The sequence below is a fragment of the Micropterus dolomieu genome, linkage group LG21 (assembly GCF_021292245.1).
Source record: "Micropterus dolomieu isolate WLL.071019.BEF.003 ecotype Adirondacks linkage group LG21, ASM2129224v1, whole genome shotgun sequence".
NCBI classification, from domain to species: Eukaryota; Metazoa; Chordata; class Actinopteri; order Centrarchiformes; family Centrarchidae; genus Micropterus; species Micropterus dolomieu.
This window is the reverse complement of record NC_060170.1, coordinates 3,659,522-3,685,436: the sequence shown is the minus strand read 5'-3', so window position 1 is coordinate 3,685,436 and position 25,915 is coordinate 3,659,522. Positions and strand designations below refer to the sequence as shown.

General features: G+C 41.8%; 1 protein-coding gene across 3 annotated transcripts in view; it reads right to left on the bottom strand.

Moving 5' to 3' along the window:
- The window catches only part of tncb (tenascin Cb), a 47,928-nt gene that overhangs the window by 12,100 nt on the left and 9,913 nt on the right, over positions 1-25,915 (bottom strand). For 2 of the 3 annotated variants that reach the window (XM_046035705.1, XM_046035703.1), the window contains exons 2-11: positions 23,822-24,401; positions 21,892-23,112; positions 19,460-19,723; positions 19,255-19,370; positions 18,578-18,731; positions 13,651-13,920; positions 13,055-13,240; positions 11,025-11,114; positions 9,625-9,888; positions 5,247-5,522 (exon numbers count right to left, since the gene is read on the bottom strand). In XM_046035705.1, coding sequence (XP_045891661.1) covers positions 5,247-5,522; positions 9,625-9,888; positions 11,025-11,114; positions 13,055-13,240; positions 13,651-13,920; positions 18,578-18,731; positions 19,255-19,370; positions 19,460-19,723; positions 21,892-23,112; positions 23,822-24,308 — 3,328 coding nt within the window. In that variant the 5' untranslated portion in view covers positions 24,309-24,401. The remainder of the gene's footprint in view (positions 1-5,246; positions 5,523-9,624; positions 9,889-11,024; positions 11,115-13,054; positions 13,241-13,650; positions 13,921-18,577; positions 18,732-19,254; positions 19,371-19,459; positions 19,724-21,891; positions 23,113-23,821; positions 24,402-25,915) is intronic. The other variant, XM_046035704.1, reaches the window with a different exon arrangement.

The window sequence follows — 25,915 nt, the reverse complement described above, 5'->3', positions numbered from 1 at the left end:
TCAAAGCCACTGTGGTTAGTATGATGAAAAACTGATTCAGTCATTCAGCTTGTGACTGACCGGAATTCATTTTCACAAAATTTCAGTAATGCAATACATGTAGGCTGCCACTTTTTCTTCAAAATTTAGAAATATAGAAAAAACATATAAAATAAACTTATGTTTGATCTGTAATGATCTGTTTGATTTAAAAATGCAAGTGTGAGGGCCACAGGCTGTGCCTTGTACTCCAGCAGGGTTGTTTTTTGTGTCTACCTAATTCGCTACATACCCAAAACACCAGGCTATTGTTCACAGTACCGCAAAATGGAGAAAGTTAATGAGCTGTGTGCTCGCTAAACATGACACCAAACCATCTGAGAAGTAATGAGAGGAAGCATAAAGCAGTTTTCAGACTCCAAATCTTACATTGACATTAGCTTGTCACTCAAGTGAGTCAGCAGAATCGCTAGTAAAAATATAAACTTTAAAGGTCTATGTCTGTGTGCTGTAAATCGTTTTGTCTGATTTACCCATGGCTGTTTTTCCATTGTATGTAACTTTGTTTCAGTAGCCTCTAATATTCAAGTCCCCCGTCTTTGGCTTTTCCTCAAAGTATGCTATGTAGCTCCCCCTATTGTTAAAAAAAGTCAAGATAAAGCCAGATTTCAAACATGGGTTTTAATACTCATAAGTGCCAGTAAGTAAAATTTACCCCTGTAGAGAAGCAACGCCTTTTCTCTACTAAAAAACAGGCATTAGACTTGCTCAACGCAGTGAGTGAAGGAGAGTCTGATGGTGGGGAGGTTTCAGGACTGAACGATGTGTCCTGGGTTGAATCAGCATCTGAACACTGCATGCATTCATTTTCATAAGCCAGTACGGCAGGACTATATAGATTTGTAACTTGTGTGTTACATGATCATCAAAACTAATGCTGCAGTGGAACCGCCTGTAGCCCTACATTTGGACTTTTAAACTTTTGTATGCAATTGTTTGGATGCCTGATGGAGTCAAAAGAAAAAACAATTTGAATGCCTGAAATGTGAGGATGCTGTTTGCTGGAAATGCAAAGGCAAGGTGCTGAATGTTTGCCAAAGTGTGTTTGACACATGTAATGTAGTAGAAATAATAACAAAATAAATGCATTTTAATGCATTTTACCCACTTTGGTGGTTATAGGTATTCAGCAAATCCTGGCGGTTCTAGTGTTAACGTATTCAAGATTGGAAATACAGCTCTCCGAACTAACCAGCGCTAATAGTTAGTACCATTGACTACTGTCTCTTAACTATCTGCAAAACATTCCCCTTTTGTAGAGCCATTTATACTCTCCAACAGAGGATATTAAATAAAAGCAGACAGTGCCACACAGCTAAAATAGCTACAATAGCGTACTCGATTGAGTTCATTTAAAGGTCACCGCTTCTTTAGTGGCTTGATATTGGTCAACGGTTGAACTGTGAACTTTGGCAACCTGTTCTCACTTCCAAGTCGTCACATATGGACATATGGTCAAGGCCCTCTGGCGTTAGTTTGTGGTGCGCCGGGGGAAACCCTGTACTGTCATTTTTTTAATGCTTAATGAAGGTGTAGAATACTTAACAGAAAAGTCTGAGTAAGGTGGTTAGGGTGGACAGGTGCGCCAGAAACCAGACTTTCAATCTTGACTTAAGTGTGGAAGTTAGTTAGTTACGTTAGTAACGCTGTTATTTTAAAGGGGCTATATGTAGTTTTTTTAATGAAGTGAATCACTTTTTTATTGGCTGTGTGTGAAGGGATTGGAATCCCACATAAAAATTATCCACTTGCCGGGTTTCTTTGTTACATCTGATGGTCAGTATGCCTAATTCTTTGTGAAGACTTCGATTCGGATTTTCCAGCATACACACTCCTGAGCCTCTTGCCCCTCCTCTGGTTCTGTACACACAGCAACAACACCACAGCTAACGAGATGGAGCACAACATAGACTCCAACACTACTCCATTTAAGGATAAAAACCAACACTAAAGTTTTATGTGCTGAAACCTGTCAGGCCAAACAAGAATCAAATTGACTTCAGTTGAAAACACAGTCAACATCAGAAAGACTTGAGTCGTGGGGAGACCTCCACTTTGGAACAGACAAAACCGAGTTGGCTTTCATCTTATTATATAGATAAACTAACAATACTGCAAATCATGGTGCAAAATAATATGGCTTTCTACATTACTTCACCAGCTAATGCAACTTGTATTACTATCCTGTACTATCCTGCCTGCAAGAAATGATTTAACAGTACAAAGCAAATGTGGGGAGATTTGTTTATACTAGCGTATAGTGCTGCAAGGCAGGAGCAGCCAGCTACTTTAGTACACCTATACCAAATCACATTGCGCCGTTTCACAACATTAACAACTAGTTTTATTTTGAAAGTTGACCATTGCATACTTTTTGTCGCTAACTTGACTGTGGAGCCCTATAACAATGCAAACTGGTACCCAGGGCGTTAAGAAGCCACACCAAGTGGTCTTGACCAAGTGTCCACATATGACAAGTTGCGAGTGAGAATATGTTGACTTTGGAATTAATTGATTTTTCTGCACTTAAAGTAAATCAAATTGAATAAATTACATTATTCTTCAGATTCATTCAAACTCTGGTCTGACCATCTCATTCTCGTGCAATTCCTAGCAATTTCAAAGTAAGGTTTTGTCAAACAACAGCTGCTTTTCTTAGAATAGTGCTCAAATACAGTACAGTGCAGACATATAACTATGTGCATACAGATGAGAGTGTGTGCATGTGGTGTTGTTAAAGCTGGTAGTTAAGCAGTCATTAGCAGCAGCTAGTAATGACAGTGATAGGAAGAGAGGCTGAGAGACAGCAGGAGTCTACAGCTGTTGGAGAAAAAGCTCTGTTTCTCCAGAGGATGAGTCCGCTGAAGCTAATTAGCTGGAGGAACTTATGGTAGCAGCACAGATGGATATAGGGACCGGACAGAGCTTTTAAAGTAGCCTGGATAGAAGCAGATATAAGTGGGCTCAGGAAAGCCTCAATAAAGCCGAGCGCCACTGCTCATTAAAACACTACACCAAATGTGAGGCTCTCAGGGGTCCTTGAACTAGCCTGAAACCCCTTTTTTTATTGTGAGGGAAAACGCATGAGGCATTTGTTGTGAGAAGAAGCGGTGGAAATGAGAAGCAGAGCAGACAAATCCCAGGGAGCTGTCACTCTTCATTAGCCGCAGGGCAGCTTTAGCTGGTCAGTGGAAGAGAGGGAGGGCCACATCCATCAGCTAACATGTGCTAGCTTGCTACTGATTTCACCCTCCCACCATTACCACTTCTACGCTTCTACCCCATATCCCTCCACACCCCCAAGACCTGAGGGAACACAATCCCGCTCACAAAAGGGAGCCTGTTATTGGAGGAGGTATGCACCGGCGCCAGCTAACCTGCTGAAAAGGGGGTCTGCAAACAGAAGCTCAGAGCTGGTTCCAGTCTTGCCTGATAACTTTACAAGAGCAGCTTGTGGTGATATGAATCACAACTGAGTCTAACTTGTTCTGGGCGCTGTCCACATCTCTTTGTGTTTCCATCAGTCAGTTGTTGTATAAAACTCCCCCTCTGTTAATCAAAGTTTCCTCACTCCCCTTTTAGAGAAGAACTTTATTTTCCCTATGAAGTCTTCCTCTGGTAGACTGACGATGACCACCGTGCATAACATAATCAAATTAGTCAGCGCTTGTATTCACAAGTTGGAATGTTTTATGGATTAAGTAATGCTAATGAAAAATGTTAAGACGGTTTCACCAGCCATTAGCATGCAGACAATGGGCCATGTTGAGCGCATGCCATATTCTGCGTGGCCCCAGAAGCCCCTGGCACCCTAGCACCAGAGCCCAGGGGCAATGGCAGCATGAGAATGAAGAGTGGTCCAGGCTTGGGGGAACTGGGGATGCATACAGAAGAGAGGCCTCTCACAAAGTGACAAAAGCGCCTCAGGGTTTTTTTTGTCCTCTGTCAGTCCTCCCATCTTTCTTCCACTTGACTGATCCTCATCAGTGAAATACTGAATGATGATGGCGGATTAGATGCTGACATGAAAAAATTGTCAACCAGCCCAAACCTATTCATTTTGACCTTCTAGTACTCAAAATGGTTTTATAGAGTGATGGTGAGGATGTATGTCCTTAAAAGGTATTTTGTTTTGGTTATGCTTTACTAGTAAAGGTGCTCAGAGGCCATTATAAGCCATCATTAGCAGATTTTGGTTTCACTGTTTACAACCCACTTATTAGGCACGTACTGTAATTCACAGCATGTTAATCACTGGTAATGACTGTGATTGGTGTAGTGGGTGGGGAATCCAGCGCACCTGTTGTGCCCCTGTTAAACAGCACGCTGACCTTTTTTATGTGTTTCTGCCAGTTCACATAACAGACCAGGTGCTGTTTCAAGGCTGGACTAGTACCAACAGGCAGACTGACAGCTTAAAGATGGATCAAACGCGGATCTGGGGCTGGACTAATATAGACTGAATGGGTTTTGTGTGGGTGCTGCTGTAAAGTGTTAGCCCATTTCCTGCATCAAAGGCAGGGTATGTGCATGATGGATGGCTGATGAGGGGGTGATTTTTGTGGATTGGAACTGTGCAAGCCAACTGAATGTCAAGGAGATTTTGTTTACCCCATGAAGAATAATTTCCATCACAGTGGCTGATAGGTAGATTGTCGTTATATACACCTTTTTGAAAAGTACTTCCAATGCTGAAGGTTATTAAAATATGTCTATGGGGATGAGTATAACAAGCCTCCATCCCTACAGTTACACAGTCACAAAGATCTGTCAAATTAAGGTCTGCAAAAAATGCCCGGCTCAGTAAATAATGTTGCTTCCACTTTTGCGGGACAACTTTTTTTCTTGAACATTCTTGACAAAGCAATTAAATCTCTGTTGAAGCCAATGAAAGTGGCGCATTAGTAAGATTAATTAAGAGTGACTTTTTTTGAAGGGCATTGGAAAATCGACAGTGCCAATTTAAGTCTGACAGTGTAGAAACAAGGTGTTTCTATTACACCGATCAGAGTCATTGTAATACAACGTGACACAGTACTGAACAGCCACACCAGAACTATATGAATTGACAAACACCATTTGACAACTGCAAGCAACTGTAATTTGAAAAGTCCACACGGAAAAACACTGATTAATTCACTGTGTTCAGTGGAAGAAGAAGGAAGCAAAGGAAAAAGCGAAGCCCTAGCGTTGGCGGCGGTTGATACCTGTGATGGTGTCTGCATAGACAGGGTCTAAGACGGCCCCCCTGTACACCCCGTACAGATTGGCCCTGTACCAGGTGGTGGGGAAGAGGCCAGAGATGGTGAGGCTGCGAGCATCGGCGGGCACCGTGTGGTTTTGCCACTCAGCGCCCGTCTCCGCATCAGTAACCTCGATCAAAAAGGCCTCGAACACCCCGTCCTCAGCAGACCAGGACAGGAGGAAGCTGTCCCACGATAAGTCGCTGATGGTGACGTTGGTCACCAAAGGCTTCTCCTCCTCTGGGTGATGACAAACACATCAACATGGAGTTACAGGACTCAGACAGACATACAGAATGAAGACAGAAGGTTAGACCAATGCAGGTTTTTGAAAGCCAGTTGAAAAATCCAGAATTGGCTCCATATATCGGTCCAACCTTACAACATACAAACACAGATATGCAGAAAATCCTTGGGTTCTATTTCTTGTTGACAGCAATGTACACTGTGAAAACAAGACTGAGCTACTGCTCAAAGGTGGATGAGTCTTCCTAGACAATATCAGCTGCAAAAAAAAGGGGGCAACATTGATGACCTTTCATTTGTATTTGAATCACTTCATTTTCCTGTCAAGAGAAAAAAAGACAAAAGACCTTTACTTTGTCTGGAGTGGAAATATTCCCTTATTTCCACTACAAAAGGCCAGAGAGATAAAATAATCTCATTATCAATGGCTGCCTATAGTCATCTCCTCTATATCACCATATGGGAAGACTTAAAGATAGAAAGCAGCGGGCAGACATGCTGATGCAGCTTGTGTGCATTAATGACTGTGAATGAGCCATTAACATTTGAAGGTGCAGCGTAGCCCGGCCAGAATGGCAGAAGTACGCTGTCCACTTCAAACCTATGGAGAGGCCATGCAGAGCCACACACAGCAGCCTGTAATAGGAGTCCACTGAGTGTGCAAGCATTCAGATAGCAGATTAGAAAGAGATGGAGATAGATGGTGCAGGTAAACATCAAGGCTCCCATTATCCTCTTTTCACTGTGTGGCAGAGTGGAGCGCAAATGGGATGGTAGACAATAGGAATGGGTTGGGGTAGGCGGGGGTTTGCTGGAATTAGCTGATCATCGTTTAAGAGAGCCACGGACAAGCAAAATGCAATTACTGTATGATGTGTCTGATCAGTTTCTGGGAGTATTTGAGTCAGCGTTGTGTTCATAGCTGCAAACTTTAGATAAACAGGAGTACTAAGAACAGCAATACTCCCATTTAGCGTTTATAAGCACATAAAACATTTAATAAATGGTTTATAACCATTAGAATGTAATTGTATGCAGATTTAGGTGTTAATATATTTGTAAGTGGAGGCTGCGGATAATGAATGACAATATAGTAAAACATCAAATATGTCAAATATCAAATATAGCTTTTTTACTACAATAACTACATTATACTGTGTTATAAATCATTTATTCAATGTTTGTACACCGCTTAAAAATGTTAAATAGGGTTGTAACCTTTAAGACAAACATTCTATTTTGCTGTAATTCTTTTGAAGAGACCTCTTACATTTTAAGAAGTTCTCATTTGGGTAAAGGGAAACGTAGAAACATTCTTGTTAAAGAAGCTAGCTTAATAAAAATAAATATGATCGTTTTTAGTTAGCTAAAGTGAAGGTAAAATGTCCATTTTACCAACCTTTAAGCTGAGCTTCATTTCTGGTTGTCACATGCAGTTGAAGATGTGTGTCATGACTACATCAAATGGTCTCCTGAGATATCACCTTTTCATTCTGATATCTGCCATTTGATACACACTCATTCATATCACACTACAGCATTACAAGCATACTCATCTTAAGAATGAGATCAAGCCTCTAACCCAGACAATGTCTGTGCTTTCATACACTGCTGCACAGATCATGTCAAGGCATGCAGGACATTTTCATGCTTTGTGTTCCCAGTTTTTCTTTGCAGAGAATCAGCGGAATATGAAGTAACACACCCCAACATAGTGCCAAAAAGCAATATACAAATGTACAAACTGACTGTTGCTGGCACTGGTGTATATACTCTCTGCAGAGTTTTTAACAATGTAATGTACAATGGCAGTCAAACATGTTTGTTAAACTTTTTCATTTATACAAATATGGACATTGAATGTTGGGACCACTACTGAAGATGTTATCATTCCCATATTATCATTGTTCCCTGAGCGCAACTCTTCCAGTCTGTTGTTCTCTTCCAGTCAGCTGATAAATTTAAATTATGATAATCCTGGCTTTTGTCTCCTGATTTCCATGTTTTATATACATCGGTTTGTTTCTACATCTTTCATTCTGCTTATAAAATCGTGTTTTTTATAAGCACGTTTTGGCTTAGTATTGATTCTCAGCAGGTCACTTAAGCGGCTTCTCTGAAACACTCAAAAAAAAATTCTTGTAATCCTTTTGATGATTGTCAGGCACAAGAATAACCCCCAACCTCCCTCCAGACCTCATCTCACCTCACTCCACCCCTCCTCTTTTCTTCAATCCCTCCTGTAAAACGAACGCGATCTGTGTTTGTACTTCGTGTCTGGAGACGATAAAGGCTGCAGATCGGCCGGGCTGTGGATTAGAGGGGTGCTGATTTCGGAGACAATGTTTTAACAGAGGTCCCAGCATGTGGCCTTTTATCTGACAGACCCACAGTTCATCGTGGTCAAATCGCACAAAACCAGAGGGGAGCGGGGCTCACGCCAACAATTATCACATGAATGAACATTGTGTTGAGCGCACACATGTCCATACAAACCCCCAGCCTCCCACACACACACACACACACACACACACACACACACACCCTCAGTTTCACTTTATCTCAGTCTTTTAAGCCACTCAGTCTCTCAATCATACATGCCACACATGACCACACAGACAAGTGGACATAAGGAGCTCACACATGCACGTGCACACTCACCCACCCACATCCACACACACACACACACACACACACACACACACACACACACACACACACATACACATACACATACACATACACATACACACAGAAATCTGTATTCTGTTCTTCTTGTCAGTGTACAACCCAAAAAATGCAACAAAAGACAGTTATTCCAATGCTTACCAATGTTTCCCTCATGCCATATCGATTTTTGCCCTTAGCCATGTATTTAATGGTAGCTCGTTGCATAACTGGGAGATTTACTTGTGAAATGTTTGGCTTGGAGGCACCCTGACCGCAGCATGAAAAATATGCCACAATCACCTCATTTGTCTTTTCTTGTTTTGGTTGAAAAAAACAGGGAAAAAAGAAAAATAATCCCACATGCTATAAATGAGCCTTGGGGGCAGGGGGTACAGACAGAGTGACTTACATTGAGAAGCTAACAATGAATTCAATTCATTGCCTCGGTTTGGCTGCAGTAGGCCTACTGAAGGACAAAAAAAATTAACCTGTGGTTAATAAGAACTTCTCTTATTCTCTCAACCCCGTGCCACCAGCTAGAAACTTTCATTGAAACAGTGGGCTACATTCAGACACATTTTACAGCTACTGAAAATCCATCAGACACAAAGAAAGCAGCATTATAATTAATTTGGAGTTTCTGAAAGATGTCCAATATCCACTTTCCTTCTAGCTTTGTTTTGGCCAACCATTTTGCTCTTTAGCTGCTAAATGCTCCACTATGTTCACCAGCTAGTTATTAACTTTGTCTGTCTGCTGTTCGGTGCTGGGCGGATAGCGAACATTAGGTTTATCATTTTTGCTGAAGACTGCTATCTGTGTGGCTAGAAACAAGATTGACCAGTGAGACTGAACCAAAACAGTCAAACTGTTTTAGTTGTATTAAAATTAAAACAATTTATTGACCCCCTTCCATATTATGTGTAGTCATATGACCCATATAAAGATATAAGTGCAGCTTTAACTTTTAATCTACTCTGGATAACCCACAAAACACATTTGTAATGGTTTCCATAGGGCAGTTTCTTTAACAGAAAGAAGTTCCACTGAAAACTATCAGAGACGAGGTCTCTGCGTAAGAATAACCAGGGTGTTTCTGAAAAGCCAAAACTATTTCCATGGCTCCCACTAGAGGTGACTGGAAAATAAGTGTAAATAAGGTGTTGGATGAATTGACAAAATAGCCAAAATCTTATCTGGGTAATACCACAGTAAAGTAAAATATCTTAAATGTCAGTGTTTTTATGTTGGAATAAATGCCAACCTGATAACTATAAACCTCCAGACATTTGTGCCAAAAAAGCTTCCTCTGTCTTCCACTGATTCCTCCCAGACATTTCAGACACCATAATGTCAAATTAGGAACTGCTGCTATGTCAAGAACATTGCTTTTGAAGATGGAAGGTGTGTTTTTGGCAGTGCTGACCTGTGGGTGCTGAGATGGTGGTGGGTACACTGGTCCTGCGGCCCCTCTCAGCAGTGATACTGATGGTGTACAGCATGCCCGGTGTAAGGCCCCTCAGGGTGTGAGACTCAGAGGTGCCTGGGACCACGTCCTCGGCCCTGTGGCCATCAGCAGATACGTAAACCAGTCTGAAGGAGTCCAGTTTGGCCAGGGGGCGTTTCCACTCCAACATCATGGTGGTCTCTGTCACCTCTGCAACAGTCAGGTCCTTGGGAGCATCCAGGGCTAATTAACGAGGTAGAGGAGAGGTTAAGAATAGAGGTTTAAGTTTTAATACTACAGAGCAACTACAGCCATTATCTTTATAATTTTGTAGCTCTCATACAGTAACACAATATTAATTCAAACAGTAGCCATCTTATTAAACTGTTGTTTTTTTGTAATTTGTTTTATGTCCATGTTTTATTTCAAATAAAGAGTTCAAAGAAAGCATTACCATACCTGTAAAACGGAATAACTAAAGATAAGGGAAGAAAGAACTGGCAAAACAATGTTTGATGGACAGAATATTCTAATAAAATGAAACACAGTGAAAACACAATGAATTGAGTGTATACAATTATAAAACAAAAAAAACCCTCAACAGTTAACCCCTTTATGCTTGGGGTGAACTTTGATTGTTGCAACAGCAAAATGGTGAATGTATTTTCAGAAGACAGAACGCAAAGCTAATTTTTGAGGCAAAGTTGAAAATGCATCCGCACCAGCTAAAAATGATTCAGCTTGGGAGAAAAGCTTTATGAATCTACTTTATAAACGTACAGAGACAGCAGGAAAAATGAGAGAGACTGAATGGAAATGGAAGGAAAAGAAAGAACCAACGTCTCTGGTGAGTTCTGAGATCAGTCAGAGGCTGAGATGAACTCAAGCACACAGGCACACTCCCACAGACACGGTCAGTGCGTCCGTGTGCACATCTGGTACAGTACATTGGCTGGTTGGGGCGAATAAATAAAAATGGTCCAGTGGTCAAATTTGAGCGAATGACATGAGGCAATAATTCGCTTCACTTTTTGTCTGACCACATCATGAGGGAATAGAACTTAGGACAAATAGAACTTTGGAAACATTATATCTAAGTTAAAAGATATAAGAATTTGTATAATTATTAATTAATTAATTATTAATATTGAATTATTGTTGGTCTAAATATTATTATTTAGTTTTTTATTATTTTCTGATTTAAGGATGCTTTTTGTCTACATAGCAACATCAATATAAAATAAATCACAAAAAAGATTCTGTGTAGTATGGAGATATGCACTGACGTCAAACGGGGACAATGTGAAAAAGAGTGGAGGCACATACATACAATATAATGTGATTATATAGTAGGTATTTTCTATGTGAAAGCATCTTACCAGTCACTGCATTGGTAGTTGTCGGCAGACTCTCCCGCTCGTCTTTCACCGCCGTCACACCCATCCCGTACTCTGTGCCAGGTCTCAGGCCTACATAACAGGGCAAAATAAAAAGCAGTGTCATGTTTTGTTTGTACAAATCCACTCTGGTGTCACTAAATGAACGATGGGGAGGTTCTGTAGTCAAGTGGCCAGCTGTTTCAGCTAATGGATCCAGTGCCTATGGCAAACACAAAAACGCTCTCATGTGCCTTGATTGCACAATAGATTGCAGCCTAATTGCATTTCATGGTAAGCCTGTGCTCACTGTGGAACATCGGTGTGGTATTTGCATTGATGGATCTATAGGGCCCTTGTCGCAGAGTAGAGTAGAAACACTACTTGCTATGATACAGCAGGCTCTGGAGGCCCTTTGGTCTCTACAATTAAGCCCTCTCTCGGCCTGATCGCCTCTTATTCCTTTATTAACTCCCACAGAGGTCATCACACACAGAGTATTGCAGCATGAAATTACACCTAATGCCCAGGAAACTCATTATCAATAAAATCACGAGCGTGAAGGCAATTACAGATAATAACTGTGTGAAAGAAGTGCTGAGGTGTGTGTGGAGCAGAGGGGGACGTCGGCTGAATGGACACAGTGCTTTATTTCCATGGGATGGGCCTCCCAAGGACAAAGAATTGGGCCAGACAAAGACACTATTAGACCGTTTTTGGAAGCTTTTTTTTGTTTCTCATGGTGTCTAATCCTGCCATGCTGCAGCTCACAGTGTAGAAACAAACAGAAAAAAAACACATCCGCCTCAAAGCATGGCTTTATAATGTCAGCGGTGCAGACAGATGAAAACGCGCCTGCTTTTCTTGTTCGAACAAGATCTCACAGTAAAACAAGCAGCAGTGTTATTCCATTTAAAGTCTGAATGCCAAACCCCCCTGGGTGGTTTTCTAATAAAGTGGGCCTTTTGTAGACGGGCAAACATTTCACAACACAAAACAAAGGCAACCCATTTTGGAAATGAGCAGGCTGAATATAACACTAACCATTTAACGGGGAGCGCCACAAACACTTGCCCGAAGAATTAGGAGAATAAACACTTCACACTGTATAATTTTTTTTCCCACAGACGCTTTTCAGCTGTGTCATTTGGATGCAAAGTGGTAAAGTGCTAATGTGAACTCAAAGCAGACAAAAGAATGAAAACACTGAATATGTCCGCTGTGAAACAGCCCGTCCATTTGGCTGAGGAGGACATAGTTGTTTATTACTGTAACTGTGATCAGTGCTAGTCGTAGCCTAATTGATCTGACATGGTGAGTGGGTGCTGGGTCATAAATGAATTCAACTGTAAGCTACTGCAAAATCCTTTAACTTGTAACTAATGCTATGGTCAATATTTTTTTTACTAATGCGTTTTAGATAAGATATAAGCCATTAGCAACACTTTCAATGTCTTGCTGAGAGGATCACCAGCTAAATACATTTTTCACAACCTGGCAACGTAAAGGTTGTTCTAATTAATGGCTCATAAATAATCTATAAAGAATAAGTAAATTATTTATTACCCAAGATTCTCAGTCCTCCAGGTCATAGTTATAGTCAAGGCAACTTGGTTGAAGATACTCGATCTAACCCGTTAGTTACAACTTATAAACCCCTACTAAATGATGGTTTATTAGAGTGAAAGTGGTGGCATATTAGATTTTTCAGAACCTGGCAACCCAAATGTTTTAATGGCTTATACATAATAAATACATAATTTATTAACATTAAGAAAACACTAGATAAAGGGTGCCTTATTAGAATATTTTTCACTACGTAGTAGGCGTATCTATCTGCAGTATTCACTCTGTGCCGTCCCCAGTACAAGAGCTCTACCATTAAGTCAGCTTGTAATGTCAAATTTTTGGTGACAATGGATGTTTGTATGTCTGTTTGTGTGTGTGTGTGTGTGTGTGTGTGTGTGTGTGTGTGTGTGTGTGTGTGTGTGTGTGTGTGTGTGTGTGTGTGTATGTCTGTGTGTGTGTGGTACCGGTGATCTTGGCCTGGGTTGTATCCTTGGGTCCTGGGTGGAAGAGCAGCTCTCCGTGCTCGCCTCCAGACAAAGGTCCATACTTGATGCGGTAGTTGTCCACCTGAGCATGGCTGTTCTTCCACTCAAGAGTGATGCTCTCGTCCGTCAGCTCCACCATCTGAAGGTCTCTGGGGGCATCCAGGTCTACAACACAGAAATGGACTTAGGATAGATGCACCTGAATAAACAAAATGTAACTGTAATAAACTTTTAATCTAGGCCCAAACCTGAAGCAGTTCCTTAGAACTATAGAAGACAATATTGACATTTTCCACATTATTCTATACGGAGGTAATTTGGTCCTTCAAGAAATGCATACATCCACGTACACACATCAGCAGGATATCCTCCCTCATAAACATATAGCCATAAGTAAAGTATGTGTGGTCTACCCCCCAAAGCTGACACACAGCTCATTAAACATGGCTATAATAAACAGTTAATGCCTGTGAAAGTTTTTCATTTGGGAAGAAGGTTGTTAATAGTTCATGTAAAAAAAGTTCACGTAGATCTAAAACACAGCACACCAAATTGTTATTTCAGTCAGAGAGTACCTGTGAGGAAAGACTGGTAGACAGGAATACTGGTCCGTTCTCCTTTCCGAGCAATCAGAGATACCTCGTACTGGGTGTCGGGGGTGAGGCTTCCCAGGTGGTATTGGGTGTCAGTGGAGGACAGCTCTACCACTTTGCGATCAGCGGTGTCCGAGCTGGGCCCGTAGGAGACGCTGACCCCGTCCACCTCAGCCACGGGCTGGAACCAGGTCACCAGCGCTGTGGTGTCCGTCACGTCACGCACGTCCACTGTGCTGGGGGCATCAATCACTGGAGAGATATGTGATAAAATTGTAAAGTATGTTAAAGGACCCATGTTGTTAAAATTCCAATGCCTTTCTATACACATATGATCAAAGGTATTTAACTAAAGACTGTTGAATTTGTGGAGCAGTTACGTTCAAAGGCATTCTGCCTTTGCAGCATTTGAACTGAAAAGTGTCCACTCAGCAGTTATTAAGAGGTGCTGTTGTTGCTGTCTGCCCAACCCGTTCTCATCTCAGGCGTTATGTACCCACACTTTGAGACAGCATAGTTATTTTACATAAAAGGTACCCTTCAGCATACTTATGAAACGCTGCAGTTTGCTTTTGCATTGCAACACAAAGGAGGCCAACCCTACCAGCTGATGTGCACAGCTATAGGGTTAGCAAGTTGACATGCATTTATTCACTGACTTAGGTTTAGGCACAAACTTCTGTGATGGTTAATAAGGTTAGGGTAAGGCGCTTCAGGGGACTATCAACTCCTTAAACACAAACTTCGCCAGCTATCTTGACCCCAGGGCATCATATACAGACGTGCCTGGAGACGTTTCATACACAAATAACTACGCTTTGATACCCTTTCTCTCAGCGTGGTTATATGAGGCCTGAGATGAGAACGGGCTGGTCTGCTATTTAGTATTCTGTGTGTCTTTTAAGTTTAAAAGTATAACAACATTTCAAGTCTGTCTTAAAACATAGTCATATGAACAATTTAAACAGGTTACGTCGCTGTAATCATTTACCAAATCAAACTAGAATTCCTGTTCACTTTTGAGATCAGTCAACATCTGAGCTGTCATCCAAACACAAACACACGTCACTCTGCACACACAGTGCATACGTTGCTAGTTTTCATTAGAGGATTGTTTATGCTCATGGTCAGCTAGAATGCTGATTGAACGCAGTAGATGTCCAATTTTGTGTCTCTGTCTCCACTTCATTTCTTTCCAGATAGAATTTAGCAGTAGATATCTTTCGTTTTGGTTATATCACTTTCGGTGTTAGTTGAGTCATCGTCCAGCTTTGCCTCTCTGTCATTCCTGTGTTTTCCTGTCGTTTTCCCCACCCCGTTTGTTTTCTGTGTGTGTGTGTGTGTGTGTCTGTCTGTCCGGGTGTGGCGCTCCGATCCTGCTCCTGCTGCTAATCACCTGCACACCTGTTCCTCATCCTCTCCTACCAACCTCCCGGACACCTGTGACTCATCCACTAATCAAAACTCTGCAGGACATCTACCCTTCACTCTAGTCCTCACCAGATCGTTCAGCTTGCAAATGTGGTATAACTTCACGGCCAAGTGCTCTTAGTCACTGTTGTTTCCTCTGTGTTTTTTGGACTCCTAACGAATCTTGTATTTGAACTAACCTCAGCTGAGTCTTGCATTTGAGTCAAGATATTTCTGTTCTTAACACATCGATGAAGTTGAACTCTGACCATAGGCAATGTAGGTAGGAAGCAAATCGATGAGTTAGGTGTGGGGTAGAGGCAGAACGTGTCAGGGTTTATATATATATATATTGCATGAATACAGTCATTTCAGCAATGCAGGTGATGAAAATTGTGACAACCCTCTTGCATTTATGGGGTTATTCAAACTATTTACAGATCAAATCCCCACACCATGAAGGGCGCATTTTCACAGGCGCTGAAATTGATTTGTCACAAGCAAACAACTTTAGGAAAGTCAACCTTCTGTGCAGGGCTGATAATATGAAGAATCTTTATTTGAGCTTAACACAGATTCATCTTCTGAGGAGGCTGTGAGTGTGTCGTTCTGGTGTCACGCTACCATTCTCCTGGGAGACCGGTGTCCCTCTGAGCCTGACTGCTTGACTGACTGGCGACTCCCACACATGGTCGGTTGGGTTGGAGGGGGAGGAGAGAGGGGAGGACGAAAGGACTCGCTTTCCACAATTACCCCCACAGCATGCAAATTCCACAGTATGCACCCGCAAACCGGTGTAATGGAAGACATTAAGAGAGCCTGACTGACGAATTCTGAACCTTCTAATCCAAGTACTGTAGTGCTGACACATGGGCATAAGTGTGTGTGTGTACATGCATAAGCAGTGGACAGAAGAAACATTCTCCTTTACTTTCTCTTGTATTCCAAAATGTGTAAATGATGTCATCTCATTAAAGCATGAAACATTTCATTATAACATGATATGATGGTATGTAGTAGAATGGAACAAGAAGCTTCCATATGTTGCTAAAAGAAGAAAAAGATCCAGTCAGTGTTTAAAGCGAAACACTAGCCTAGATGAAAACGTGCTGCCAACGCCTCCTGGCTGGATGACTAGACATTAGGAATGATTATGTTCGTAAAGAATGTTGGAGTGTGGATGTAGCCTAAGAGTTAAAGAAATCTAATAGCCAATACTATGAAACAAGTTCAACATACCCAGGATATGCTTTTGTTATCTGGCTTCACTAACACTAACAATCACAATCAGAATGAGTGGTCACACGGCTCTTGTTACATTTTACAAACAAAGAGAAAACTATATTAGACAAATACGAAGAAGTTCAACACATAATCCAGGTTAAAGCAACACAGCTGGAGCTGCCACATGCAGGAAGAAAACTGTCCACTGTGAGAATGTGTAAGTTAACAGGCTTATAATATCACTGCTGCATCAATGGGCCATGAGTAGATCTGACTAAGATTACATTTGTGTATTCCATTAAATGAATGGGTTGCTTAGATGTATTCTTAAGACGTGCATAACAATTTTAGCCTTACTCTTTCAGCTGCAGCGGTTGTGTGTCTGTGTTTCCACATTAAAAGCTGCATGCACTGAACAAGTGGTCATTCCAATTTACTTTCAAGAACCTCTAATTAAATCTGATTTTTTAATTTTATTTAACACACTCAAAAAAGTTCCAAACATTGCTCTAAATTAACTTCATAAAGTAACAAAAGGAAAAATCCATTCATGCCATAAAAAGTGCTTAAATAGTGGTGGAAAGACTGTATCTCAACCTTTACAGAAAAATCAGTGCCAAATTGCAAAAGGTGCACAGTACGTGACCAATCTCTGTAATATGAGAAAGAAAAACAACCAAATGTTACAATAAACCAATTTATAAACTTAACTTATATACCAACATATATTCTCATAATATTCAGCCTAACATAAAAAGAAACATTAAAGCGTGAGTGGTGAGTAGGTCAGCAGTAACAAGTACAAGGCTTTAGTGCTTAAATCAGTCTCTGGTGTATCTGTAAGATGATATCGCTATTTGGAAGCATTTCCGCATCACCTACTGCAGCCTATTAAACAGTCTGCGAGATCTTCTATGGATGGAGATGCCATTTTCCAAGACATTTGATTGATCAGTAAGCTGTGTTTTTATAGTGTTGACCTATTATCTCAAACGTAACCTGCTCCGGAGCAGGTTGGACTTTTAGCAGAAGTTACCATGGCAATGTATCCCAGTAATAAGTGAACCACTGACGTAGGACTGAAAACCCAGGGTTAACCTTCCTTACCCCAAATACTACTTTACAGTATAGTCCCTCTACTCTCAGAGGGTTACAATCTTATAGTGATGACAGAAGTGTTAATGCTAAGCAAAGTTCATCCTGGATCCAGCTTCATTCTTTAAACGCACATTCAATTTAGCAGCCTCTCTCTCATCAGCAGTGACAACCTTCCCTACCTCATATTGTACCTCTCAACCTCTCAAACATTTTCATGTTTCAAAAAGGTTGTTATCATGTTGTCAGCATTTTACCGCCATGCAATTGTAAAGAATTTTCTTATTAAAAAGTCCTTCAATTAAGTAATCTTTTAGCTTATTCAATTCAAGTGAGATTTATTGGTAAGGGTGCATTTTCCATTATAATGCAGAATATGAGATCCAACCATCAAACTATAGAACAGGCATGTACTTCCTTTTCTGTCGTTTAACTATAGATGACACTGAAGATATTGACCAAAAAAAACCCTTAATGTGCTCTACACTGAGTTATCACAGTAATTTACCAGCACAGTTTGAGTCCAGGTTTAGGTTTCAGCCACTGGGCCTTACTTATACAAACTTTAGCAGTTTAGCCTCTCACCCACCCCCCATCAAGACACCTAAAAGACATCTAAAAATAGTCTGGTGGTTCTTGGTTGGTCTGGCAGGTGAAGTCATTCAGGCCTGTTTTCTCTCTTTATATTGATGCCCAGCCCTGAGTTCCTCAGGCTTTATAGCCTAATGGAGTTCTGAAGATATCTCATAACTTGCCAATAGGGCTGAAATTCCATGTTTCTTTTCACTACCCCAGCTAAATCACAACAATGCAATGAAATCTAATGAGCTAATCACTCAGGGTTGACATGTCAGGCTGTTTTCAATACTCTGTTGGGGGCTGCAAGATCGATAACCCGTCAAAGTTCAAAAATCTGTCCCATTATCTCATTTTTCCTCAGGCTTACCTGAAAATATCCACTACAAACTATTTCATAAAACAAAATTTAACTCTCTACTTCATATTGTGCCCTGAGGCAACACGGCACAATTTTGATGGGCTTATTTCATGCATTGGAGGGTTAAGTTAGAGAACCCATTGCAAAATGAGTATATGTACACCCTACTGGACTGAAACCATTCCAGTAAGTCTAAAACAAAACAACCATAAGCCAGTTTGCAGCGTGAATGAGTACACTTACTTGTGATGACGTTCTTGGAGGCAGGCGGTCCATGGTTATTGTTCTTTACCACCACCAGTTTGACCTCGTACTCCTGGCCAGGGCCCAGGCCCGACTGCTCAAAGGTGGTCTCTGGACGGCTGAGGGGGTTACGAATCTCACCATCCTCCTCTTTCTGCCAGCACCAAAAAACACCAGTCATCAACCACTACAAAGACTAGTCCTGGCATAATGTGTGGAGTGGGGGAAAAAAAAACAGCCAAATCATACATAATGGCGCTCTGGGTGGCGTTTAGACTTAAGAGTTGACAGGGGACTCAGATTAATAGAGTGTGGCTTTGAGTAGATCCCAGTAGAACTTTCACTGAGCACTCTAAAAAGCAAAATAAAGCATTAAACAAAGTAACATTCGCTCTGTGCTGTATGGTCATTGGAGCTGTCAGGACATGCTACCAGTTTTAACTGCTGTGTTTTTGCATTCTGGCTTGGCTAAACTGTTTTCCACAGGATACCCACCCTGATCCCCATGTATGCACATTAGGCAGTTACTGAATTTAAAGTAGGGGGTCTGCAGTGGGTCGTATATGGTTTCAACCAGAGGAAAATGTGGATAATGACAGAGACTGCGGTGGGCTCTAGAGTTCAACCACCTCCTGGAATACAAAAGCCCCATTAACATATTGTATGGCAGGACTCACTGTGTTTCTGAAGATGAGGTTCCAGCCATCGAAAGGAATGTCCAACGGGTCCCACTGCACCTCCACTGATGTCTCCCGTACTGACTTGAACTTGAGTCCCTCAGGCTCAGGCAGATCTGAGAGGCATAGAACAAAACTCCGTCTACATCGCATCTACATTTATACCCTGCATTTTGTAAACTGCTACAGAGAGGACTTGACATACGTGTAGCCACCCTAGCACTGACAGGAACACTCTTTTTGTTGTTGAGCACAGCATAGACGCTGATCAGATACTCCACACCAGGCTCAAGCTCCCTAATAGTGGCCATCTTCAGGTCCCCAGGCACCTTCATGTCCAGCTCCAGACCTCCAGTGGCTGTGGGGACGTAGGTGATCAGGTACTCGGTCACACGCATCTCATTCACCCAGGACAGGTCCACCGTCTCTGGGGTGACCTCCATCACTGTTAGGTCTGTAGGTGGTGAGACTGTGGAGAGACACTGAAAATCAGTGATCTGCATTGAGAGTTTTCAAATATTAGTAACATTGTAATGGCAGTTTTCTCCACTTATTTTATGGTAAGAAATGTGTCTATGGGCAAATAAACTGACTTGCTGATACATTTAGTTGACATTTGAAGGGACATTTTGAAAGAAGAGATAAGATAAAATCAGGTTGGTTGCCTGTAATTGATTTTCTGTGGAAATAAGTCAACTCAATTTTATAGAAAATATAAATATAACCTAAAGACTGGACTGGATTCAGAGCCATGTTGACAGTTTTGTAAATGTCACTGAAGACTGATGTCATTTTATAATATAGGCTATTAAAGATTTTCAGTGATTTTGTCATTCATCTCTGAACCAGGGTTGTATCTGAAATCAAGCAGTGTGTATGTTGTTTTTACTTAAAAGCTGCACCAACCAATACTTTTATAGAAACAATGAGTCAAACCACTTTGCGGCACCCCACAGCTCTACAGAATATTTCTAGCCTCTTTTAGTTAATTATTTGTGTTTTTACAGCCAGCTACTTTAATGTTTGGTTCCGTCTCACTTTTCTCACAAACCCTGTTTCCAGCTGCAGCATTCAACTGTTTTCAGCAAAAAAGCTCTGAGCTTGAGAGAGAAATTTGGACTACTATATTGGGGTCACCAGGAGCAAGACTCCAAATAATCTCCTGATCAGAGGTGGTTAGTAACAAGTTACATTTACTCTGTTACATGCACTTTAACATTTGTAACTTTTTAGTAAATTGTACTGTACTAGTTTGAATGCATCTGTAGGGGGCTGCAAGATGGATAACCTGTCAAAGTTCAAAAATCTGTCCCATTATCTAATTTTTCCTCTGGCTTAGCTGAAAGTATCCACTACAAACTATTTCATAAAACAGAATTTAACTCTCTACTTCTTACTTGAGTAGTTTTTTCTCATTTATTTTTTTACTGCAGTCAAGCATCCACATGACTCTGTCTCATACCAGGATATCGACGCTTTGTCAGGCTTTTTCAAAGCTACACATAGAATATCATGCTTAAAAACTCCTCCTGCTTTCTGCCTTAATGTAAATGTACAAGCTAACAGTGTAGAGCAGTCTGCATTTAACTGGGCATGCTCATTGGTGTAGCCTGATGAAGACAGAACAAAATATGCACACACAAAAAAGACAAACTACTCTTATTTCATGTGGATGTGACTGATGTAAGGTTTTAACCACAGATTGATGATATAATATCACAGAGTACGGTCTAGACCTGCTCTTTTATGAAAAGCGCTTGTTGTTGTGATTTGGCGCTATATAAATAAAATTGAATTGAAGATTATCTTCCTCAGGTAAATGTGAAGACGTGAGCACACCTGTATTGAATAGGCAATAAATTATGAAACATCACAGAATTATCTCCTAATTTGATTTGTTTGCCAAATCATAATTTAATATCGGGGACAACAAGAAAATATAGTAAACAATAAGTAAAGATTGTTTTAAAATAAAAAAAAATTTTTAAACAATCTTTACTTCTTGGAGTACGAACGGATTATGATATTAATGCAGTATTTTATTTTGTAATCACACTTGATGGATACACACTGGGAATATTGTCCTGGTGTAAATATGGCAAGTTATCTAATTAGTAGATGATGACTTGTCATTTCATCACAAATAAATACAAAAAATCAGAAACCGGACTTTCAGTCAGGACACTGATGTGAGTATCCTTTGTGAATAAAAAATTCAACATTGAATGTTTTTATTCAAGTTACGTAGGTTATGTAAGTTGCATAAGTTACACAAGTAAGGTTACTTACGGATATGTGTGAGTTAATTGATGTACTTAATGTAGTAATTTTAACCCAAACCATGATCTTTTCCTAAACGTAACCAAGTACATTTGGTGCCTCAACCTAACCAAATTGTTGTTTCACAATGTTAACGACGTACCATTTCAAAAGATTAGCTATATCAACTTCACAGTCACGGGGATAACTTTTGCTGCACACACTGGTAGTATAATAAAAAGACACAAGACACAAAGATACAACCAGTATGAAATAAAATCCTGCACACCATAGGGCCTAAATAGCACATGTCTAAGAGTTTATTCTATTGAAACTCTGTAATGAACCTGTCGAAAGCTGCACAGTATGTATACTTACCGTCAGAGCAGTCCTCTCCGATGAAGCCCTCATCGCAAACACACACTCCGTTCTCACATTGACCCTGGTTCTGGCAGTCTCCTGGGCAAGTCAGTATGGAGCAGTCCGGCCCAGTGAAACCTTCATAACACACACAGTTGCCATCAACGCAGTAACCTCTGTTAAGACAGTTCTTGGGACATGTCTTCTCACTGCAGTCCTCACCAGCGAAACCCTTATGACAAACACATTGTCCGTTCACACAGTGACCACGGTCCAGGCAGTCATTGGGGCAGGTCAGCTCGCCGCAGTCTTTGCCCTTGAAGCCGACAAAGCACACGCACTTGCCATCCACACACTCGCCACGTCCCATGCAGTCTTTTGGACAGGTCTTGATGCTGCAGTCCTCCCCAGCGTAGCCTTTGTCGCATATGCACTGTCCGTCAATGCAGCGGCCACGGTCTTGGCAATTGTTCGGGCAGGAGAGCTCGCTACAGTCTTCGCCTTGGTATCCTACATTGCATACACATTCTCCATTAATGCACTGGCCCTTGTTGCTGCAGTTGTCGGGGCACGACAGGATGGAGCAATCTTCACCCTCAAATCCTGGATCACAAATGCACTTCCCGTTGAAGCAATGGCCTCTCTCATTGCAGTTCTTGGGACAGGTGAGCTTCGAGCAATCCTCTCCGCTGTAGCCAGTCTGGCACACACACTGGCCATTCACACACATGCCGCGGTTGTTACAGTTGCCAGGACAAGTGAGCTCACCGCAGTCTTCTCCAGTGTAGCCCTCTTCACAGTAGCAGGTGCCGTTGACGCAGCGTCCGCGGTCATAGCAGTCGTTCGGACAGATGAGTTCGGAGCAGTCAAAGCCGGTCCATGGCTCATCGCAAACACACTCATCGTCCACGCAGCGTCCACGGCCCAGGCAGTTGTTGAGGCATTTGGTCTGGGTGCAGTCCTCACCTATGAAGCCCTCTTCACAGAGGCAGGACCCATCAATACAGTGCCCGTAGTCACCACAGTCCAGCTGGCAGAGCTCAATACTGCAGTCATCCCCACCGAAGCTCTCAAAGCATTCACATTTGCCATCCACACAGCGGCCCTGGTCCTGGCAGTCGTTAGGACACTCAGGTTCGGTGCAGTTGGGGCCCTTCCATCCAGGCTCACATACGCAGCTGCAGGTGTCAGTGCTCCAGTTCCCACGGCCATTACAGTAAGGCTTTGTGGACACTTCACCTGGGGAAGGCAAAAGAGGAAAAGGAAGTATTTTGAAACCAGCCTGTTGTGACAAAAACAATATGTGCAATGCAAACACAAACTGTAGCCTCTTATCTAAGAGCTGCACGAGGCAACTTGAAAGCTACCAAAAGGACAAACAAGTATTTAAACAAAGGTGAGAATTAGATTTGAATGGAAGACGTTGTTAATGCAAACTGGGTGAATCCATAGCATTTAGATGTGGCACTCTTCTCTGTCTTCTCTTGTTGAACTTTGTGATGTATGTGTTACACTTTGGTGTGTGATATTGCAGTTGCAAGTTTCCAAGATATCTTTGCTGGTGCACACAAGGATGCTTTGACAACCCATAACTAACAGTCTGAATTTTGCATTGACAACAGAAGTGCATCACCATTTGACAATAATGCAACTGACAATAAATAGTAATAAGACAATGTTCACTGCATTAAGTGGGAAGATAAATCTATGAACTTATCCATGATTTGGAAAAGTGATGGCAGTCATGTAAAAGCCAATTTGCAATTAATGGGCTCTTCAAAACTGATTGCCTGGGACAGCTTTTAAAATTGTGTTATATTTGTTCCCTCATTTAAAATCCGTTTTCATGACCTTTCTACTCTCAAACACGGTTTGTTGGAAGCACTTTAGAAATTTATACATTTACATTTATGAACACACTGCCATTGTAACAAAGGTATAGAATTGCCTGTAATTTGAGCTCCACAGCAGCCTGCACCACTGCTGCACTGTTCTCTCAGACTAGACAGCTCTGACTCCAGCATCTCCAGCCTGTTCAGGATATCCTTGATGTCTGGCATCTGGTTGTCGCAGCCGCATGCCTGCTTGGGGATACTGATGCGGTGTGTGAAAACAATCTGATTGTCGCCATCCTCCGTGTGCTCTATGTGCTCGGTGTTCTGCATGTCCATCGGGGCAGTCTTGTGTTTGAGCTCGGTGCCTCCGGGCGAGTCGAGGTCCACAGAACAGAGGGACGTGGAGGGGACGTTGATGTTATAGACGTGGTTGAACACTACCGGCTGGTCGGGGTGGGGGAGGGTGAGGTTCTCTTGGGTTTTCTTAGGCATCAGAGCCTCTCTACGGTGGCGGATGATCTTCTTGACCAGGCCAGCGGTGGAGAGCTCAAGGAGAAGGGCCATGGTCGCGCAGCCTATGAGGAAGCCTTTCACCCCCATGATGACACACTGGCACTGCAGGCTCTGAGGATGTAGCAGCTGAGTGCAGAATGGAGTCTATTCAGCTATCAAATGGGTATTCTTGTCTTGAGTCTAGAGTAAAAGAAAGTACAGACAGAAGGGGAAAATTAGGAAATTTGATTCATATACAGAATTTACTTTCCAGGCACATAACTTTGTCATATTGTTCTTCTTTATGAGGAACACACAGCACAGAGCATTCCACACAGAATTCTGTTGGATATCCACATTTCTGCTTTGCCCTTGCCATTCAGGATAGATGTATGAACATAGCCCCACCACACACACACATATATCCACACTCAGGACCATAGCTGGACTGAAACATTGTAGTATCCCACTAAAAAGCAATTAACCTTCTTCTGTTGCCCCAACAAAGGACCACTTCCAATCCTGATGCTGCTTCTCACCCATTTTAGCCCCTGTGCAGTGAGTGGAGGAGATACACACTTAAAGGATGACATTGAGTCATTCTTTTTACAATTCCTCTGGGGACCAAGAGCAGCAATTACTGCAGGGACGGCGTGTGACCTTGGGGATCCAAAGCTTTCTCTTTCTGACCACGTTGAGACAGGTTTCCACAAACAGCAACATCTGCATGGTGGGGAGCCTCCAACCTCCCAGTCCAGACCACAACCCAAGCTGACAGATTAATACCGGTGTATGGTTAAACCATCTGTCGACTTCCCGTAAAGCACAGAGGTCTGCAGAAACTTCCCTGCAACCAGCAAACCGGCAGTTCAGCTTTCCCAGATAGCTCTCCTGACAGCCACTGGGTTTTCTTTTATTTCTATAACATGATTCTTATTGCTTTCACCAAATACATCTTAGACATGATTCTTTTAAAAGGACTGCTGGAAGAATGTGCTGAGGTTGTAGCAACCTTAAAAGCTGCTGTTTTTTTCTTGCTCTTCAATCTTAGAATTAAATTAAACAGGTTGGTTAAAAGTATGCCGTTTGCTACATGCAAGTCTGGGTCTGTTACATCCAACATTAGTTTTTATTTGTGAAAAAGAGGACTGATTGAAGCATTTTGTTGTTTATCTACTAATCAGGTTTCTGGTCATGCATATGCTGAAAGATGAAAAGTGATTTAGAGTAAAATTCTTGGCCCGTCAGTACTAGAAAGGGGAAAGGGAGCACAAAATTATGAATATAAATTCCGTGCGCGGCAATAGACTTCCTGTTTTTTACAGTGTCTGGCTCAGCCTGAGTTTATATAATAGCACTTTTTACCACACCTGGTCAAAGATGCTGATGTCGATTATTTCCTACCTCTAATAAAACTAGTGTGTGCCTTGGCTGCTCCAAAGGTTAATAGAAGCTGTTAGCAGCCAACATGAAAATGCATGATTGCAGGAATATGTATGAAGGAGTTTAATTCTCTCCACTACATCTGACTTAGTCACACTGGTATGAATGCAGCAAAAACACAGGATGTCTTTGCAGATCCTTTTCATGTGTGCAGGAACAGGGAGGCTGACAGTCAGCAGGTAATATTCCAGGAAGCGGTGCTTGGTCTCCTCATCCTGGCATGACGTGTGATTAGACAAGCTGACAGATGAGCTCAGCTTGGAGGGATCCCA